This window comes from Patella vulgata, chromosome 8 (assembly GCF_932274485.2).
Source record: "Patella vulgata chromosome 8, xgPatVulg1.2, whole genome shotgun sequence".
In the NCBI taxonomy this organism is placed as follows: Eukaryota; Metazoa; Mollusca; class Gastropoda; family Patellidae; genus Patella; species Patella vulgata.
Genome location: NC_065886.2, coordinates 54092732 through 54116007, shown reverse-complemented (window position 1 = coordinate 54116007; position 23276 = coordinate 54092732). Strand labels below are relative to the sequence as shown.

Genomic DNA, 23276 nt, shown 5'->3' with positions numbered 1-23276 from the left:
GCCACTAAAACACACTGGTTACGAGATATCGCTCTCCGAAACTTCCCGAAGACCGCCATATTGCGTTATGTTAATTACGTTATTTCGCCTTGGGGAGCCATGGTGGCTAAGCGAGTAAGGCGTTGGATCGCTAGTCTAGGGGTCACTTGTTCGATCCCTGCATTGGCCGAGAAAGTTCATTGGGATTTTCAATCGTGGTATCCCCTTGTCAGTGATGCAGAACGTAGGGCCTGATAAGAACAATTGTCTAGTCGTTCGGATAGTACGCAAAACTGAGGTACCGTGTGTACACTGGCATGCACGTAAAAGAGTATGATGTTGTCTGACATGTATCACTGAACCAAACTACATTGGTTTCTTTTGCAATTTGCTTTGGGTAAAAGGTTATCCCTCCCCGGCTATATATATGTGTTTATAATTGTCTGAAATGATGCAACAAAGATATTTAACCAGACAGTTTAATTTTCATTTCATTTCCTATTCCAATATTTCTATCACCAGCCATGTAGATCAACATTTATTAACAAATTTACTACCTGACGAGTATCATCGACGAGTGTTATCATCACTGTCATTTTCATCTGAATCTAGGGCATATTCACTTTCAAAATCACTTTCATTACCATAATTCGACCCATCAATATCATCGCCATTATCGCTCGCTATAAGAGCTAGCACAGCCGTTGTATTTAATCATATAGAACACACCATTAATCGAAAACTATGCCAACATTGAAATGTAAACAGGGGCGGATTCAGAGGGGGGGGGGACATCACCTGATCAGCCACATAAAAAAAGTGTAAAACAACTCATTTTATGAGAAAAGTGTCACTGCCGTGTATTTCTATCATTTACCATCAGATGGTGGGATGGGGTGGGCAATCAAGGCACGAGATAACCATAAAGACATAAGTTTTACATTCATCAATCAACATCCATGCCGCTTATCCTATCCATTACATTTGGAGTCATAATTGTGCAAAACTCTATTTTAGGTTCTTGTCTAGTTATCCGTGCCTGTGTCTGCGATATCACCTCGGTGGAAGCAGGCGTAAAATACAACTAACTCACACTTTATCTGTGCCCCGGCGTATTGGGGAAAAAACGAATAGTTTATGTCCAATCTCCTTTAAACACAGATCCTATTTCGTTTCTTTTTTTTAAAACATACATTGTTTCAGGAACCTGGCAAACCACCTCCTATAAAAATTCCTGGATCCGCTCCTAGTAAACAAGTGGAAGGAAGTCGCTTTTACAACAGACCCGGAGCAAACGTTAAACGGCATTTTGATTGGCTATTTTGTTATGGTTACGTAAGCATATCAGAAACACAAGCTGCAAAACCGTTATTTCGGGAGTATGCGCTATCACGTCAAAGCCGGTTTTGCGGCATTTCGGGTTCTAAGCGTTAAGGACAACATTGTTTGAAAAGTCACAATTTCGATGTATAGTTAAAGGGTATCGCCCAGCTTCAAAATAGTTCTTTTCAGAATGTACAGATGTCATAATTGGATATCGTTGGCACAATGGAAACCCCATACTTCTCCTATCATTATTTTACTCCTAATAATTAATCCAAGCGGTCATTATTTGGTCTTAAGACATAAAATGAAATAATTGGTTCCGTAGAAAATTAAATATTTTAATAGTTGAATTTCGTTTACTGTGGCTTGGCTTCCTACCGCTTGTAAATTGCCTAACTGGATATTATTATTTCAAATTGCATTATGAACGTGGGTCTGAAACGTAAGTACGAGTCGAAAGGCGACAATTCTCAAGTGGAATCACGCTACGCCCTTTGTTTCCTTACAGCCGCCATAATGCGCTACATTATGCGCTAACGAGTCTGACTGTGAGCATCTCTTACAAATGAAATTTCTATCGCTGATTCAGATTCTGACACGACTCGGTAGGCCTATTGTACACGCAAAACGTAAATTTAAAATGGAAAATTGGCAATCCCTGGAGTATGGTGGCTGATTGGTGGCATGTCGTGATGCCGTGGTGTCGCCCTTCATAAGGCGACAACCCGATATCATGACATTAAAAATGTCGTAATGTCGCGTATAAATGTCGTAGTGTCGGGTTAAAATGTCGTGATGTTGTGTTGTCGGGTTATCGGCCATATTCCTCTCAATACTATGAATATGTACCCCCACCCCCGCCTTTTATCTGTTTTATTGTATGTACATTTACCAAACCAATAGAATCATTTAAATTAAACTAGCGCAGTGGTTCCCAACCTTCTGTTGGTTGCGACCTCATTCCAGAAACCATCATCTGATCTCGACCCCTCTAAGAACAAAGTCACCTTTACTATGAAACATCATCATTATTTACAGATCAAAATGTTGTAATGAGAGACCGAGGAAACAAATCGTGAGCGTGAGCGAGGAAAGACGAGTGGCAAGAGGTGTATTGATCAGAGATTTACGAGAGCCGACTGAAAAGTTCTACGCATATCTGTGAAAGACCTGCACAAAGTTGATAGTTGCCATTTTTTCTACATAGTCCCCGTCGACGTGTACACACTTTTGCCGATGATGTTGCAAGGCTTGGATTCCGGTCAAAAAATCGTTCATCATTACTAGGAAAATGAAAACCGACTAGTTCCTTTTTCATTTTATGAGGCAGGTTTCATCCGTGGTTACAGATCTAACCAAAAATATTATCAGGATGTTCTTCAAAATGGCGCAGATTGTCACGGGACGTCAGGAATCTGATACGCTTCTGATCCGCAGCCAAGGGCTTTAGTACACATCTTGCAGAAACTTTTATCAGTGCTAACTCGTTGGTGATAATGTACTCAACCCTCTCATGAGAGTACCCACACTACTGACAATATGTTGAGTAGTCAATCGTTGATCAGGGAATCACGTGGCTAAGCGGGTAAGGCGCTAGCTCGCTAGCCTGGAGGTCAGGCGTTCGATCCCTGCATTGGCCGAGAAAGTTCATCCAGATTTTCCGGCGTGGTTCTCCCTTGTCAGTGATGCAGGACGGAGGGGCTGACAAGGAAAGCTGTCTAGTCGTTCAGATGGGACGAAAAACCGAGGTCTCGTGTACACATTGGCGTGCACGTAAAAGATCCCTTGGCAGTTGGAATTCGATATAAGAGTAGGCCGTAGTGCCGCTTTCCGGGCAAAATTTCCCTCATAGCACACTGTATGGCGTATGCCCGTCTTCATTAGCCCAGGTTAGGAGCAGAACAGTGGGACGTTAAACTCCATTTCATTTCATTTCATTTCAATCGTTGATCAGATATAACCATGTCATGCATCCAGGTTATGTTTTCTTCAATGGTTGCTGTTGATGGCCTTCCAGGACGTGGGTAATCGTCAAGACTCTCTCTGTTGATGGCCTTCCAGGACACGGGTAATAGTCAAGACTCTCTCTATTGATGGCCTTCCAGGACGTGGGTAATCGTCAAGACTCTCTCTGTTGATGGCCTTCCAGGACACGGGTCATAGTCAAGACTCTCTCTGTCAAGCTTAAACTCCGCAGCTCACTTCTTTCCTGTGCACAAGTGGAGGGCATGTACCTGTGTAGGGATTAGTCCTTTTAGTTACAGGTACTTGATGACTGTGCTAAAGCCAGGTTTATCCATTTCTGGTGATTTTTGGGGTAGGTTCACAAGATGGTCTGGTACGAAGGCAATAATAACACAGCAGTTGCAGTCTATGATTCATTCAACTGTAAGTGCAGGGGGACTGAACCACACATAATTACACAAAACAAATGTACGGACACTACGCAGAAATCACAAATGTACATATCAGATTAAATGAATGAATCCGGGGGAGGGCGGGGGGGGGGGGGCTAGCCGTATGTGTCAACTGCGCTGTACAGTCCTGGGTCTGTATGATTGTACTTTTTATTGTTGGTGGCAAAAGTTTGTTTCAACCAAATCAATCTATCATTTTCAGGTTTAGAATTTTTCAGTCAGCCCTCGTAGTATAGTACAACAAATCGCTATAGAATCAATGTAAAGGCCCCAGAATGGCCACGAGGTCTTATGAGGCGTCAATTGAGACTTTTATTGTCAACTCAAAATAGCTAAACTATATATATATATATATATATATATATATATATCAACTCAAATTGCGTTCATATTTTCTAGATGACAAACTATTATGCGGAACTTTCTAAATACATGCGAAGTTTGCTTTGCTTGCGTATTGTTATATGAGTCTATGAGTCGTTTCGTCCCAAAACTAGGCTTAGCACCAAGTTTAAGTCTGCATATCATATATTTGGAGTTTAGCATCAATTTTAATTTTACCCAAGAAATAAAAACTTCATATTAACCAAGTTTGTCATATTTATAAAGTTTAGCATATATATTTGGAGTTGACAATAAAGTCTAAATCGGCGCCTCATAAGAACTGGTCCTATCCATGCAACAAGTTGTCCATCCAAACATTTGTCAGATGAGTTGGTCGGATGCGACCGTTGTATCCGACGGTTGTATGGATTGGTTATATCGTGTAAACGCCACTTTAAAGTAGCAATGTTTAGTTCGTGTTGATTTTGACAAATGAGATGAACTATGTTTTTTTTTATTTTTTTTTTTTTATTTTATTTTATTATCATTATTCAAATGATTGTAACGGGTAATATGACTGCTTCAGCCTATAATATCTTTTCCTGGTTTTCCTGTTACTAAAAAAGAGAAATGCAGTTTTTACGAAACTAAAGGGGTAGATTCAATAAAAGATATAGTAAAGTGATACGTTATATAATATTTTCCATGCCAATTCTGCAGCCTTTTGAACGATACCGTGGTTCCATGGTTACGGCATTACACTTGAATTCGTACCCGAGCATGAAGCGAAAACAAACTTCCATGTCGTTTCTCCATCCACGTTCCATCTGTGTAGTCGACATGGGTGTGTGATGAAAATCTGGGGATTCATTTAAATTCTCCATTTTTACAAACGGTGTTGGGTTTTATAAGTGCCCACAAGCACTACAGTTTTTCTTCTTAATCTCGGCTAAATAAAGATCATCTGTCCCACGTTCGTTTGGAACAGTTGTGATTTGCATTATTAGCCTAACTTCTATAATAATACTACAGCGTTTGCATATCGACAATACATTGAGTGCTAACATAAATTCTTATCGGGAGAATTCACCGAAGAATTCATAGAAACGAGATTACGTTTGTATATAGACAACACATAGAGTGATATCATAGTTTGTATGTCTATAACGAATGAAATGAAATGGTGTTTAACGTCTTTCTGTTCTGCTTCTAAACTGGGCTAATGAAGATGGAGTTATGTATTGAAGGTGTATATTACAGTTATAAGTAGTTAATGCTTTCAATATCGTTATGTATTGAAGGTGTATATTACAGTTATAAGTAGTTGTTAATGCTTTCAGTATGGTTATGTATTGAAATGAGATGAAATGGTGTTTAACGTCCTACTGTTCTGCTTCTAAACTGGGCTAATGAAGACGGGGTATGTCTGTAACATAATTTCTTATCGGTAAAATTCTCCGAAGAAATCACAGAAACGAAATTACGTTAGCCCGAAAAGGTGTTCAAGACATGGCCAAATAGTTTCTCGCTGGTTGCAGAAGTTGTGGGGGTTAGTATTTGATATCTTCAATTACGACAATATTCAAACAGGTCTTACCTGTCATCTTGACGGTTGTCGGTTTAGGGGTCGTGGGTGCATGTGTCGCCATCTTGACGGTTGTCGGTTTCGGGGTCGTGGGTGCATGTGTTACCTTCTTGACGGTTGTTGGTTTAGGGGTCGTGGGTGCATGTGTCGCCATCTTGACGGTTGTCGGTTTAGGGGTCGTGGGTGCATGTGTTACATTCTTGACGGTTGTTGGTTTAGGGGTCGTGGGTGCATGTGTCGCCATCTTGACGGTTGTCGGTTTAGGGGTCGTGGGTGCATGTGTTACCTTCTTGACAGTTGTCGGTTTAGAGGTCGTGGTTGCTTGTGTTAATTTTTTGACAGTTGAATGTGTCGCCATTTTAATTGTTGTCGGTATTGCTTTAGTGGTCGTTGTTGTAGCTGGCTGTAATGCTATGAAATACAAGAATATAATAAACTATAAACATACTTATGGAAAACAGCTACTGATTTAGCTGTTTTCCATTAGTATGTTTATAGTTGATTTATCTGCTCAGTTACTAAATGTCACTTAAAGAATAAGAATATATAGTTACTGTAAAGCATATCTAAGAAAAGTATTAAGGATTTCATCAATGCTGACCATCCATCTATTGTACTGTATTGTTCCATTGTCTAATAATATGTATTTTCAACTACTGGCTATGAGTTAAAAATTGTTTTGGTTTACTAACTAAAAATTATGAACTATGTTACCGATTTAAGATGGTAGTTTCTATTGCATTTCGCACCAAGTATTTGTCATGTATTCAATTATTTTATTTTTAATTGAAGTGCATACCTGGCTGAACGATAAATCCAAAATTCCCGGCGGGACGATTTACCCAATATTACCCAATACTACCCAATACCACCGAATACCACCCCAATACCACCTCTATATCATCACATACTACCCCATACTGCAGCATAATGATGCATAATGGACATATCATTTGACTTTTTTCAAATATAGTATGTGGTGATATTGGGGTGGTATTGGGTAGTATTGGGAAAATCGTTCCACCCCAAAATTCCAACACAAAATATTGGTTAGTTATTATGTGGCCGTTAACTTACCGTATTCACATACCCAAGGGTAGGAATCGAGGGGAAGTTCACACGGAGCGTCTAACCACCGTCCAGCGTCCATCTTTAAAACGACACAGTCTTCAAAGTTGTGAAGGAAAAGAGAAGGTTCCCCTGGTGACCAATTGTAATAGGATGAAACCTCGCCTGAAAATCGAACAATAATTAATTAAAGACGCAACAAATCGAACAATAATTAATTAAAGACACAACAGACCATTTTTATTATAAGAGATATCAAGATGGCGGTGTGTAATTAACATTCATTCATTTGAATAATTCTAATAAAGTGTAGCGAGAATATTTTAACTATAAAAACAATTTGATCTGTGTTTTAAAGAGATTCTTCTGATTGTGTATGGCTTTACTTTCTATATTCAACATTACTCAGCATGTTGTCGCTTTAAGATAAAGCCAGTATATGACCTTACTGCCTATATTCAACATTTACTCAGCATGTTGTCGCTTTAAGACAAAGGCAGCGTATGACCTTACTGCCTATATTCAACATTTACTCAGCATGTTGTCGCTTTAAGACAAAGCCAGTATATGACCTTACTGCCTATATTCAACATTTACTCAGCATGTTGTCGCTTTAAGACAAAGGCAGCGTATGACCTTACTGCCTATATTCAACATTTACTCAGCATGTTGTCGCTTTAAGACAAAGCCAGTATATGACCTTACTGCCTATATTCAACATTTACTCAGCATGTTGTCGCTTTAAGACAAAGGCAGCGTAAGCAATACACGTTATCTCTGTTTTTAATTTGAAGAGTGCCGCTGCCCGGGCAAAATTTCCCTCATAGCACATTGTATGGAGTATGCCAGTCTTCATTAGCCCAGCATAGGAGCAGAACAGTAGGACGTTAAACCCCATTTCATTTCGACTCTACTGTTTTTTAATATCTACCACAGATAGAGCAAAAGGTTGTCAAAAGCGTGTATGGGGTTGATCTGTACGCATGTTTACCTCTTCGCCTCAAAATCATGAATGTAAATTTAATTCGATCGATTCTAGACAGATTACACCATACAAAAGGGGCAATGGGGGAGTGGGGGATATATTATTAGGTGGTCTCTTGCCATCAATATAACTTGTTCATTGTTCAGAATTCCGAGAACAATGCATCGTGACATCACTGTTCTCTGATGTGGCAATCTGATTAAAACACAGATCCTATTTCGTTTCGTTTTTTACAGTTCAAAATTTTGTTTTACTTGTCTTTACTACACTAGGATCTGGAAGAGTGGTTATATAACCCGCGTTCTGGATGATGTGGGGAATTAGTCAATGAAACGGTCTGTTACGACGACTTCTTGGGATGCGATGCACGCAACTGTGGGTAAACCACTAGAAAGGTCAACGCTGATTACAGATTAACCAAATGTATGACTTCATAGGTCAAAAGCCGCATGTATAAGTATAAAAAAACGTAAGGAAATATAGATTTGTATTTTAATCCGATTGATATATCATATAACAGCTTTAAGATAGAATTTGTTATCTAGAGTTAGTTGCTCGAACTTTGGTAATTAAAGTCAGTCCCTGGCTAAACAAGATTAATCTTTAAAATCTCTACAAGGTAGCTTGAGCGACGCATGCTCGCTGTTCCGAGTAACATTTTCTTGATATACAGCTAGCCGTTTATGTAGGCTAACAAATAAATAAATTTAATCTTACCAGTGACCCAGCGATATTCGCCCTCTTTCTGTACATCCGTCAAACCGATCCAAACTCCACTATAGAAATTTAGAGACCGCAAGACGCCAACAATAAATTCTTCAACGACATCATCTTTAACAGTCAGTAGATCGCCACCATTATTTTGACAATAGGCTCTAGCTTCTTGCCAGTGATTTTTACGAGTTGTAACGAATTCGTAACATTTGTCTCCGTGAGTGTGAAGATACTGACCTCGTTGAATATTAACAGGACACCGGTACAATTCTTCTTGAGTGCTTCCTGATGACAATTCATATATTACATCAAAATTAAAATATTAAGGATTATGTGGCTGGCGCTTTCAGTTCCATCGGAACATCTTCAGGCATTAAAATGAAATGGAATGGGGTTTCACGTCCTACTGTTCTGCTCCTATACTGGGCTAATGAAGACGGGCATACGCCATACAGTGTACTATTAGGGAAACTGTGCCCGGGTGGCTGCACTATGACTTACTCTTATATCGAATTCCAACTTTCAGGCATTTAATAAATATTTTTATTGTTTATATAATTGTTAATGGAGAATATGTAATGGAATATATTCTGATGGAACTGAAAGCACTAGCCGCATAATACTGTGTTTCATTCCTGAATATTGTAATTTTCATATATACAAGCTAAGATGAATATATCAAATATTGACAAAAAAAGAATGTAAGCCTTAAAAGACATAACTTCAAGACTGACTGTTAACAAAATGTGCTAAACGGTCCAGAATTGGTGTTTGGTTGGTGGTGGGGGGGGGGGGGGGCAATGTGTTGTTTGCTAGGTTTTTTTTATTGTTATTAAAATTGTGATTAAAAGGTTAGTCGTGACAATTCCTGTGAGTGTCTACGAAACTGAGTTTAAATAGGAAGAAAAAGAATCCTGTATTTAGTTTGATTACATGTTTTTTTTTTATCAATCTAATTAATTTTAAATCTTTATTTCATTCTAAAATTAATTTTACTTGGCCTACATTACATAAAGGCCTAACTATTTGTCAAATTTACCTATTTATCTTTCATATTTCATCAGATTTGACATTGGACCAACCAATTTAATGTTCACGTCCATCCGTTCGGGGATTTGGTAAATAAATAGCTATACTTGAATTTTCAAAAACTTAAAAAAATTTAACAAAAAGCTTCTGAGGACAGTGTGCTAGCATGTGTTAGTTAAGAGAGAGAGAGAGAGAGAGAGAGAGAGAGAGAGAGAGTTAATGTCCACTCGATTGACACAAACTAAGTCAGTTTTATTTCAATAATTCGCTTGCGCGTAGGAATCTTTAGCAGAGGGAGGAAACCAAAGGACTCAGAGAAAACCCACGAGGTTGGACAGACGACCCTACTCCGTGTCACGTACAACCGGGGAGTCGAAACCACGACAGTTGACTCAATGACAGGCTTTATTATACAACGCACACGTGCTAACCATTCGGCCATCCCCTCCCCCTCATGTCCTATATATAAAACCCCTTATAACCGCCTTTAGTATAAAATGTGCCAAGTATGATATAATCACTGATATCAATACTAATTTTCTTTGATCAGCAGACAATAATTTCCGGCGATAATTTCCTCCAATTTCCCTAGTTTATGCTCAGAATTTATTAAATCTTTAGCTGAATTGAGTAACGGGGTGGTCTGTGGTGGCGTAGCTAAAATTTGTGTCGAAAACACAACACAATACCCCAACTTTTAAACGATAAGAATGAATGAAATGTGGTTTTTATGGTACGTCAACACCAACCGGGTTATATTCCGCCGATTAAACGATAAGTAAAGTTAGAGAGAGAAATGGGGTTTAACGTCCACTCGGCACAAACTATATGTCATTTCGGGACTAACATATGGTTCCGTTTTATTTCATTAATTCTCTTCCTCGTATAATAGGGGTCTTTAGCAGTGGGAGGAAACCGGAGAACCCGGAGAAAACCCACGACACGCGACCCTAATCGAAACCCCGCCACTTGACTCACTGACAGACCTCCTGATCTAACACGCACGTGTTAAAACATTCGGCCACCCAACCGCAAGAAATGTAAAAACGACATATAGTGGACGCTTACGGCTAGCCCCCGGATCCTTTCACTTTTTTTTAATTGTTTGTCTGTGTTTTCCTAAGTATGATGTCGTGTCCATAGATTTGTTTTTGTGTAAATTTTGTGTGGTGCAGTCCCCCTGCACTTACTATATAGAGGCAAATCTATAAACATGTGGCCTGAAATGTTATCTAAATTGTTAATTAGTCATTAATTAACTTATCTAGATCATAATCAACTCTCGATGTCATCGTTAGCCTGCGATAATTACTGGATTTGAATACATTTTTTGATGGATAATTTAACGTAAAAATGGATAATCGAGACTTTGTTTATTATAGTACCAATGTTAGTAATGACGACCGAGACTTGCCTAAAATTGAATCGCTAATATCTCGGTTCAGAGTGAAACAATCTGGCTGAAATTTTCAGCCTATTTTGTTTTCATTATCTATTTTATAGCGGAAACTGTCAGCCCTTTATCTACTTTTACCTAAAGCCCCTTTAAAAAATTGAAACTTAAAGCTTTCAAACAGTGCTATCAAGTACTTTTTGTTCTGAAATTAAGTCTTTTTCCGGGAGAGAGAGAGAGAGAGAGAGAGAAGGGGGGGTTGAGGTCCACTCGACACAAACTAGGTCAATTCGGGACTAACACATGGTTCAAATTTATTTCAATAGTTAGCTTGCGCCTAGGTATCTTTAGCAGTGGGAGGAAACCGGAGGATGTGGAGAAACCCCACGAGGTTGGAGACAGGCGACCCTACGACTCAATGACAGACCTTATGATACTGCGCGCACGTTTTTTTCGGAGAGGTAAAAAGGGAAATTTAAACCGGTATTCCCGAAAACCAGTTTTTAAAATGGGCGTGGCCCTAAAAGAGTGTTTTGTAACAGGATAAATCCATGTCCGCGATTGGTGTTAATAATTTAATATAATAATAATATTTTAATCAATTAATGTTTTAATCAGTTATTTTTTTAATATCATAATAAATTAGTCAATCAAAGCAATCAGTATAGTTCAAGATAGTCCTCTTATTCAAATTAACACCAAATTTTAGAATTTATTGTGCAGCTTTACGAATCAAAGAAGCTTACAGGAATGGATTAAACGAATTCGTGCTGATTTCCAGTTCACAGAATCGTGATGAGAAGATAAAACAAAAATGTTAAAAGATAATTAAATAAATATATATGATTGGTGGCTTATTGTATTTATTACAATATGTTTAATATCTTTCTTATGTGGTTTTCCTTTTTTAAAAAAACGAATCGTGTTGCGCATATTGAAAATATATATGTCGAGTTGATCCGAGACATGATGGCGCCGGGTTCAATAGTGTAATAGATGTGTTTATTGTGCAGTTGTATCTTTCTTTGTGCCATTCTTATCCTTATTACAAATGGAGATGATATATTTAAAGTTTAAGAATGGAACAGTTGTAAATTAAATCCCAGGTGTAGATGAACTGATTTGTTTTTAAACAATCGTTGTTGATCCCCATGTACGCGAGATCGTGTGAAATCATGAACAGGTTATTAGAATTATCTAACTCACCCTTTACTTATCATAGAGACTTTACTGATTGCTAACCATTGTGGTGGGGTGGGGTGGGGTCAGAGTGGGTAGCACGTGTGCGTTGAATCATAAGGTCTGCCATTGAGTCAACTGGCGTAGTTTCCATTCCCGGGTTGTACGTCACAAGGGGGGTTATGGTTTTCTCCGGGTCCTCCGGTTTCCTCCCAGTGCTAAAGATCCCTACGCGCAAGCGAATTATTGAAATAAAATTGAACCATAGTGGACAGTAGATAACGTTGGAAGGAGAGGGGGAGAGGGAAAAGAGGGCCCTTGTGGATTGAGAAAGAAAATGGATTATATAAGATATAAAATAAAAGAACCAGGATGTTCGAGACTACAGGGTTTAACTATAATATAATATTAAATTTAATTTCAGTTGAACAGTCTAGTTCATCACCACCATAAACAAAATTGGATTATTTATCCATACAACAACCAATGTTCAACACATGTGTATTAGATTGTTCTATGGATAAAATAACAGATCTGTAGAAACGGCTGATACTGTAACATCGAAATTTTGATAAAGCCCCCTTCACACATAATGCCCCCGTCAGACTGGGATGGCGTCCTTACTGCTCTGCTGCGACCGTTCGGCGACCAGAAAATATGCAAGCTCGCCGAAAAACGTGAACACAACGCGAGAAACTGTCCCAAAAAATTAGAAACTTGAAAAAAGCCGTGTTCTCGCAGCTTTCCGGGTCAGATCGCAAAACCTTGGTGTTTGTTTTGAGCATGTGTAGTGAGAGCGTAACGCTATCTGCTTGCTCGCAGACAGGGAGTGGCAAGGTCTTTGTCAACATATTATGAGCGAGACCATGGGCGTTCTGCCCGCTCTCGGTACGCTATCGCCACGCTTCCGTTACCACAACAACGTCGCTACGCTACGCGGATAGGGCTCATGTTCCATACTCGCGTAAGGAGGTCGTGGTTAATCTTAATCTCCCACGATCCTAACCATGACACCACCAGAAAGAACTCAACACGTCAATGCCGCTCTTAGCCACGATCTGAGTTTTTAAGTCGTAGGGAGGTTATGGTGTATGTGTGAAGGGGATAACAGCTATGAATTGAATTGACAATCAAATTAGACCATACCTGAAGTCAGTGATACTAAAGCGCCACCAAGTATGCACAGAGTTAATGCCCACGTCATATTGCACTGATCTCCTATGGTAAAAAGAGAGAGAAAAAAAATATATTATTCTTTAAACATATATTATGCAAGAGCTAAATCTGCCTATTTCAGGCCTTTCTTTAGGCCTGAAATGTTATCTAAATTATTAATTAGACATTAATTAACCTATCCAGGCCATAATGAACTCTAGATGGCTGCGCTAGCCTGCGATCTTTAGTGGATTGTAAGCCGATTTACTGCATAACTTTCCTTCTCGACTAAACGATTAAATGGATAATCGAGACTATGCTTTTTATCGTACTGACTTTAGTAATGATGACCGGGGCTTATGGGAATTTCAGTCGCTTAGTTCTCGGTTCATAGTTGATCAATTTGAATGAAATTTTCACCAAATTGCCTTCTACATTATCTAGTTTTTAACTATTATAGTGAGAACTGCCAACTCGTTACCGAATCTCCCATAATGTATCTTTAATTAAAACACTTTTCCAATTGTGCCGAAGTATAAAGCAAACAAGTCACATACGATATTATTGTATTGTGTATATTTTGGAAATTTTGACAGTTCTCTAACATTTATCTGATTAAAAATGCTTTATAAGTCACAAAATTGCAAAAGTATCCATTTTTAAAAATTTTGTCATTTACGACATATTTGCTTTAATCCGGCATAATCCAATGAAGTGGACATTTTGTTTTGGACACAATTCAAGTAGTCATTTATACAAAAACTAGTAGTGGTTGGATGGCCGAATGGTTAACTTGTGCGCGTTGAATCATAAGGTCTGTCATTGAGTCAACTGGCGTGGTTTCGATTCCCCGGTTGTACGTGACAAGGAGTAGGGTCGCCTGTCAAACCACTGCTAAAGACCCCTACGCGCAAGCGAATTATTGAAATAAAATTGAACCATATGTTGGTTCCGAAATGACCTAGTTTGTGTCGAGTGGACGTTAAACCCCATTTCCCCTCTCTCTCTCTCTCTCTCCCTCTCTCTCTCTCTCTCTCAAAACTAGTTGGTCATGTCCATCAGTAATATATCAAATGTTGAATTATCGCATCGTCTATATAAGCTAGGGAAATAGCCTTTGACGTAAATCGTATGGAACATTGAAAAACATAATGGAAAAAAGGTGTGATCCCATGAACTATATAATATATATTCACTAATGGAATGGGGATTTGAGTATAATTTGATCGGAAGCTTTATTCTCGTCCATCATCGCTTCTACTTGAGAAATTGTGATGTCGGGTTCCCTAGACCCGGTGATACCGATAACCTACTTCATTTAATAAGATTAGTAAATAAAAGATCCGCGCATCATTGAATGGACATATTTTACTTGGTGCTATGCAATCAATCAAAATTTCCAGATTCTCCTTTAAAGGGACAATAACACTCTTGCTGGCTTGACAGCTCCAGAAAATAAAAAATAGCCTTATTCTAAGTACTAGATGTGTTAGTGTCCTACCTGTTGTATAAATTATCCATTAAATACTATTTTACTTGTCCAGAGGGTTCAAAAATATTTTAAAATCAAAGTCACATTTGAAAAGGCTTACGTTAGGCTTTTCAAATCATTTAGTTGAATTTTTCCAATTTTTTAAATTAGGTGTGTTAAGATGAAATTTGTATCATCAATTAATTGGAATATTGTAAAATAGTACAATTTGTTGACCAGAATAAAGATTGGGACATATTATTCAGTTACAACAAGAGTGGTATTGAGCCTTTAATACGTTAGCGAGCAAATCGCATCAAGCGGAAGTCGACGTACCCTTTCAATTCATATTAACCTAATTACATCTAATAAAATAGCTTGCATGTGAGAGAGAGAGAGAGAGATGGGATTTAACGTCCACTCGATACAAACTAGGTAATTTCGGGACTAACACATGGTTCACTTTTATTTCAATAATTTAGCAATGGGAGGAAACCGGAGGACCCGGGGAAAACCCACGAGGTTGGGCAGGCGACCCTACTCCTTGTCACGTACCGTATAATACAGCGCGCACGTGCTAACCATTCGGCCATCCAACGCCCCACCTGCATGTTAGAGGAATATTGCAATAGGTCTTAGTAATCGTGGTATCTCAGAGAGTAAGACGCTGGATCGCTAACTAGGAGGTCGAAAACGTTTCTCTAAAATTTCCCTTCATCAATGGTGCAGAACCGAGGGCTGGTCCGTCAGTGAAATGGGGTTTAACGTTCTACTGTTCTGCACCGACTGGGCTAATGAAAACGGAGGGTGAAAATGTAAACATTAATGAAACCATCAGAAATAAAAATTTCGGCTTTTACGAAACGAAATGGTTTCAAGTATTAATCGTATAAATTTAGATCATCGACATTTTTCTTTGTTGGAACTTACGTAATGCACAACACACAAAGGACATCTTCATATTACCTCTAGGTAAAGTGACAAAAATTGTCACAAAACCTGAAATGTCGGGTCCTCAAAGAGACATTCACAACAGCTTTAGAGCCTGTATTTTGGTATCTAAATGTGCTTGATGTGATACTGAACAATAAAAAATGAATTTAGAATTTGTAACTTTGATAAATATGATGTAAGTATACCAGTCAACACTGCGCAGCTATAGGGTAAGCAACACAACATGGGAAATCGCAGAGATGTCTGAATATATACACTACAAGACTTCAAAGTTTGAAAACTATCTTTGTTTTAGCACACCAAGTCAATATAATCAAAATATTTGTTTTTTTTCTAATATCCTCCATTTTTTCAAGGCACTACTTTTAGATTTTGTGTATTCACCTGGAATAAATATTTAGGATCTATATGGAAAATAGTAAATACAGCATCAAAATTGCATTGAAACTGCCTTTTTGTTGAGCTATTTTTGCAATGAATACACATTGTTAACATTTTTATGACTCATTAATTAACCCTTCGAAACATTCTGCATGAAAGCATAAATATATCTTACAATTAAACATTGACCTTACGTATTAAGTTTTACAGTAAAAAAAATTCCAAAAATAAATGTTATTCCGTAGTTCAAATTTGTATTTTAGAAATAACACTTTGTTCATTGATATTAAGGCTGGCCCCCGGATCCATTCACTTGATTTGATATTTGTTTATTTTTTACAATGTCTATATTCTGTGTTGTCCGCAAGTTTATCTTTTAGATTTTGTTTTGCGTGTAGTGTGGCCCTCCAGCATTTACTATAAGAGTAAGGTCGAGGATGTTTGAAATTTTAGGAGGAAGCTACGTTATAGAAAAAGATACTCACTTTTAAAAAACCGTGAAATGTTTTATCACTAAAGGGAATACAACATAATTGTGTGTATGGTGAGTCATTTGTTTTTTAAAAAAAAAATGGCGGACCCCCAACCATGTGGTAGCAAGGGCGCGGAAATCTCACACTACATGGAAACAGGAAAGCAACTCAAAAATCTAAGACTCGATTACTGTACTACACTGATCAGAGTAGCAATAGAGAGATAATAGCTGTCCCCAACGTTTATCGTTTTGTCTGTAGGTGTAACCGCGAATGGGCAAGAAGGTGGTGAAATTGTAATTTTCGTTTACGTAATAACCGGGGTATTGACAGTGAAATAGTGTATTGTGAGTAATAGAGTTTATTTTGAACTTTTGTATCCAAGTTCCACTATTCTGTATTGGAAAATATTATGTTCAGTCGTGTTGATATCGAGACTAGTTTGTCCTAAAGATTGTTGATTTGGTAATCAAGTTTAGTTTCTAGATCGTCAAATTAGCCGCCACAGCTGTATGGTTGTTCTGTAGTCTTCGTCAAACGACTGAATTAAAATAAGTTCATCTGACTTTAGTTATAATAAAATAACGGCCTGGAGAATGACAAGAGGACCACAGAATATATAGATTTAATTCCCATGTCATACTTGATGTGATCCGTATGTTTACTCTGGTTTCAATCTATAATCTATAATCTATAAGAATGGAAGATGAGAAATATTTTAATCTATATAATGGCTGTTTATTTGTGGTTTATTAGGTAATGATTAGTCTTAAGTTCAGTGGCCTTGTATGGGTGTTTATTTGTGGTTTATTAGATAATGATTAGTCTTAAGTTTAATAGCCTTATTAATTAAACTCTACTGTCAATAAACATGCGTGGGCTGGTTACCAGGACTCACGAGGGGGCCATGAATATCAAAGTTCAAAATTCAAAAAGGGCAGTTATGCATGAATTTTTTTATTTTTCCTTTAAAGCTTATATAAGTTTGTACGAAAGTTTTCACTTTATCGCAATCTGCTAGTGAATCATCTAGATATGACATGTGTTGGAAGGTGGGGGGGGGGGCAAAAAAGGTCTTGCCCCAGCACAATTTTTCCTCTCAAGGGCCCTGCTGGTTATGTATACATAGTGCAGCCCTTGTGACGTCATTTACCAATCAACTCCATTATGACTGCAATCGAAAAATTATATATTTCGAATAAAATTATATATTTCGAATTTAAAAAATTATATATCGAATATAAATTATATATTTCGAATACAAATTATATATTTCGAATAAAAGTTATATATTTCGAATAAATTTAATCAAATTGGTGTGAGATATACTCTGGCTTCAACAACAAGCTACTTTTATTTGATCTTTTTATTTCTTCTTTAAACTTCATTTCATTTTCATATTTTACATAAATAAGACTTAAATAGACATTATGGTTGATTCGAGAAAGAGTTGACTTCTTGCTATAATAGTTAAGAGAATAGGCTGAAAATTTCAGTCAAATTGCTCCACTCTGAACCGAGATATTAGTGATTGAAGTTTGGGCCTAGTCTCGATCATCATTACTAAAGTCGGTACAATAAAAAAAAACCTGATTATCCATTTTTACGTTTAATTATTTTTTAAAAAATATATTCCAATCCGCTAAATATCACAGCTAGCGATGGCGTCGAGAGTTGATTATGGTCTGGATAAGTTAATTAATGTCTAATTAATAGTGGGGGTGGGGTGGCCGAATGGTTAGCACGCGCGCGCTGTATCATACCGCCTGTCATTGAGTCAACTGGTGGGGTTTGGATACCCCAGTTGGACGTGGCAAGGAGTAGGGTCGCCTGTCCAACCTCGTGGGTTTTCTATGGGTCCTCCGGTTTCCTCCCCAGCTAAAGACTCCTACGCGCAAGAGAATTGAACCATATGTTAGTCCCAAAATGACCTGGTTTGTGCTGATTGCACGTTAAACCCCATTTCTCTCTCTCTCTCTCTCTCTCTCTCTCTCTCTCTCTCTCTCTCATTAATAGCTTACATATCATAAAGACAGACCTGCAATAGGCAGATTTAACTATTGTATAATGTATGGTTAAATAATTATTACAATGTGACGTCATTATTAATGTGACGTCATAATGTATGTTTAATAAAGAGAATATGCTGAGGGGGATATCTAGATAATCTGTGAAATATACGCTAAATATACCCCTGTAAACTAGTGAACTTATCATCTCAAATACCCCACCCCACCATCACCCCATTATTGTTGCAATTCCAGCTATGTTAATTAAACATGTCAATATGAGAGTATTAAACCCTGATCTTTAGAATAATCATATTATTTTATATTAAATGGTGTTATTAATTAATGAACACCTGAAGTGTTTAAATCATAAAAAAAGCGTGAGACAGTTCTTCAGTTAATAAGTCTGGTAATAAGTTATTGATCTCTTCAATTAATTTAATTATCTAATTTATGTAACATTAAACATCTTAAGACTTTATAACTGTTTATCAAGTAAATTTGGTGATATTTTCTACAAATCTTATTAGAAATTCCAATCGTGTAATATTTCATGTTGTTAAGATATATTTAATACGATCAGTTTAAAGGCACTCTGTTGGGATGAAACCCTGTCGACGGTTTTGAATAAATGGCACAGCAAAGGTTAATTACCGTGAAGACATCACCTCTGATGGCCTAGAAATGCGCGTTTCTTACCGTGAGTTCCCTTTTAAATATATTTTCGAGAAACGTAAAACATTAAGATCACGATGCGATTGTCCTGCTATAATAGAACTCATTAAAGATACATTATGGGAGTTTAGATAAAGAGATGGCAGTTCTCGCTATAATATTTATAAACTAGATAGTGTAAAGGTAATTTGCTGAAAATTTCAGTCAAATTGATCCACTATGAGCCGAGAAAGAAGCGGGTGAAATTTTTGCATAGTCTCGGTCATCATTACTAAAATCATTAATATAAACAGCATAGTCTCGATTATCCACTTTTTAAAAATTTAATTATCAATGGCCGTTAGCGGCATATAGAAATCCAATCAAGCCAACATCGAAGGCTAGCCTTGACATCGAGAGTTTATTATGGTCTGAATAAGTTAATTAATGTCTAATTGATAATTTAGATAACATTTCAGGCCTAAAGAAAGACTTGTAATAAGCAGATTTTGCTCTTGCATAATGCATGTTTAAAATTGTATATTATTTCGTTTCGTTTTTGTGGCTCAGATTTTTTACACTTAATAATGAGATCTATCGTGAGAGAGAGGGAGAGAGAGAGAGAGAGAGAGAGAGAGAGACAGAGTTGACTCAATGGCAGGCCTTATGATACAGCGCACACATTCGGCAAACCTCGACAGATTCTACACATCTAATCTCGGCTGTATGACGAATTCCGCCATATTGGAACTATTTTAAAGGTCCCGGATGAAAAATGGCTGCGCCCATGGAGATTTCTGTAGAGAGTGTATTATATCAACAAACGTCAAGTTTGGCATTGGGTTTGGGGAATTACCAGGGAATTATATCAAACCAGCAGTCTTGAGACAATATCTCTGCTCGTTTAGTTATATACACTCGACAAAAAACGCCATTTTGGGACTTTTTTGTAAAAGCGGCACGTTTTCCTGTTAAAGTAAACCGGTAGCCGCATCGCAAATGTATGGGCGTAGGTACATATAAATTACTATCATACAGCCGAGGTTAGATGTAGGGTACCGGAATCTGCCGAGGTTTGCCGAGTGACAGCGCACACACCCCTTTGACGACTGGTGTTCGGACTGCTCACGTGGACTATTTTATGCACGGGACTGAAATCAGTGACACGACTGGAACAGCTGCACGTGCATTGGTTGTTTACAGTTCTCGATTAGAACGCTGATAAAATGACTAATATGTTAAACATACATTATGCAAGAGCTAAATCTGCCTATTGCAGGTCTTTCTTTAGGCCTGAAATGTTATCTTAATTATTAATTAGATATTTATTAACAAAACAAGACCATAATCGACTCTCGGTGGCATCGGATACTCGAGATTTTAACTAGATTAAAACGGTTGGCCATTTAAAAATTTAATTTAAAAATGGGAAAGCGAGGCTAAGTCCAGATTATACCAGTGCACTGGTAACCACTGTGCACACATCTTGTCAAAACTACAAACAATGATAACTTGGCTGAGAATGAAGTAATTTGAATGGAATTTTCAATATTTTCTTTTTTTTATCATCTATTTTTGAATTATTATAGCAAGAATGACCAACTCTTTATTAAACTCTTAACTAATGTATCTTTAAGTAAAAACTGAGTCCGGTCAAATTTATAACACTGAAAATAAAAGGAACGAAAACGAATTGAAAACAGAACCCTGAGTTTGATCAAATGCTATTACAAGTCGACATGACTCCTTTGTAAAGCCCCCATGACCCCATGAAAAAATGTTCTTGATCGAAAATGGGGGATAAAGGATTTCAATGGATTCCTAACTGACCGTGTCTGCTAGACATGACTGTTCATAATATATCACAAGAAACCACTAGCCGAGTCCCTTTAAAACAATAAATAATATAATCGTATTACATTTAAAGAAAATATTGCTGTATGAACCACCTGGTAGGGTGCCCCACCATAAATAAATATCTCAAAATATCTCCACAATTACACCACAATATTTATATATATATATACTAAGCCTTACATCAGTTTCAAACATTTATAGTCACTAAGTAAACGGTCATGTTGTACTTAATAACCTCAATCTGATTAAAATATAGATCTATATTTCGTTTCGGTTTTTTTATACTTTCGATGGCCTCTACTACATGAAGATCTCACAAGTTATAGCGATAGGTCACCTCAGGGGTCAAAAGACCGACTTATGACCCTATGATGTCAGACATTTGATTAACCAATCAACATTGATGTTATTAGTGGATTACCCAGTTCCGTAAAAAAAACACGCCTAAAGCTCGCCGTAACAGACCGTTTCATTGGTGTAGTAAAGACAAGTAAAACGAAATTTTGAACTATAAAAACGAAATGAAATAGGATCTGTGTTTTAACCAGATTGTAATAAGCTATGACCATTTAACCATCCATAAATAATACACTGAAAATGGTTACGAGTGTCGGCCATAACATCGGGAACTTTTGAGTAAAAAATAGGTTACGTGCCCTTGTCTTGAAATTAGTCTCGCTTAACCAGTCTACCGACCATTCTTCATCTGATTGGCAGGTCGGGATAATCAAGACTACATTTTTACGAAACATAACAGAAAGCTGGATTTAGACAAACATGCACGTTAGGCAACTTAACACATGTTTTAACAACCTTCATTTCATTTCCGTTAATAGCCTATGATCTTAATACTTGTCTTCTAATATGGAGACCACGGTAATTGTGTCGACTTTGTACTCACCTCATATTATTAAAACATCCAAGGAATGGCCTTTTTTACTCTTTTAAAATGCATGAAAGCCATTAAAATATTTGCTGGATTCGTAAAATGAAAGTTTTAAAAGCTGTATGGGAGATTTGTTTCATGTCTAATGTGAAGATGTCCGGTGTAAATACATCTAATGATAATGTCATGTAGAAGAATGGGTTGAAATGCAGTGTGGATATCCGTTCATATTAATGACCCTTTTCAACAGAAATTCAGTGGAAACTATTCTTAGCCTTGTGCGGACCCGTCGCACAAAAAACATTATCGGCACCAAGGGTTAATCTAAGACCCCACATATAAATTCGTTTTTGTAGGCAAAATTTTATTCAAATACGATCAAACTACAGCTTCATATAAATACTGAATAATAATCAATCAGAGTAAAAAAAAAAAATTGAGGTATTAACAGTGACGATATGAATTATAAGGTATTTTTGAAAGCATACAAATCTACAAATAACGTAATTGTCATCCCCATGTAGAACCGTCTTTTGATGGGGGTTGGTAGAGTACCTAGATTTGCTTTCAGATCTAGATTACTAGAATGATCAACACAATATCATCAGTAAGAATGATTCTACAAACAAAGCTAGCACTGAGCGCAGAAGAAATTAGACACTTATAACCAGCAAAATGTTGAAAGGAAACGGGAGGTGGGGTCCAGAAGACCCCTTGGGTACCGACAATGTGATACTCGTGGTTTCTTGTCAAATGATGAATGTTGCCACTGCCTGACTTCCGATCTGTTTGCAGCATTATATTAAGTAGCTGACACTGTATTAAATTCTCGCTAGACAATTATGAACCAGTTCCTCACAAAGGTGAAGGATATGGTCATGGGGTCCCGAAATACCCTTTGTATACGCACAATGGTTAATGTTACAGGGTGAAAGAGGTCACGTTAGACAACCAGAGAAGGGTCTCTCTATTTTCTAATATAGTAATACTGTTGCTAGAATAAATTAATGTCCAATCCAGATAGTTTTCTACTTGAAATTATGTTATATTAAGACCAATCTATTTTAATATTACATCTGCAGTTAATGCATGTAATTTGTCATCGAGAAAATAGTTTAGGTTGTGAGCTGTCAGTGACCTAATTATTTCCCGTCTTGTTTTTCATCCTCTTCTCAACCGAACTATATTTTAGGGGATTGTTCAATACGAAACGTCTGTATAATTGTGTATATAAAGTTTAATGAACGATTTCATATCTGACGTCATTCCTTTCATAAATGTCCCTTGCCAGCACCATCCCTACCCCTTGTCCCGTGCCACCACCACCCTTACCCCTACGGAGGAAAATAATAAATACTTACTAGGTTGAATAGGTGTATCTATATTAACAGATTATTAAATGTGTAGTTATATTTGAAGAATATCTGTGGTCTGGGA

General features: G+C 37.4%; 1 protein-coding gene across 1 annotated transcript; it reads right to left on the bottom strand.

Moving 5' to 3' along the window:
• Nucleotides 1–4612: 4612 nt before the first annotated feature.
• LOC126829965 (C-type mannose receptor 2) lies at nucleotides 4613–23226 on the bottom strand. Its single transcript, XM_050560166.2, has 6 exons — nucleotides 23201–23226; nucleotides 13146–13217; nucleotides 8402–8683; nucleotides 6709–6864; nucleotides 5644–6042; nucleotides 4613–4663 (listed from the first exon to the last, which is right to left on the bottom strand). Exons 2-6 carry the CDS (start codon nucleotides 13201–13203, stop codon nucleotides 4629–4631), a joined length of 930 nt encoding a protein of 309 aa, XP_050416123.1. The 5' UTR covers nucleotides 13204–13217; nucleotides 23201–23226; the 3' UTR covers nucleotides 4613–4628.
• Nucleotides 23227–23276: the final 50 nt, after the last annotated feature.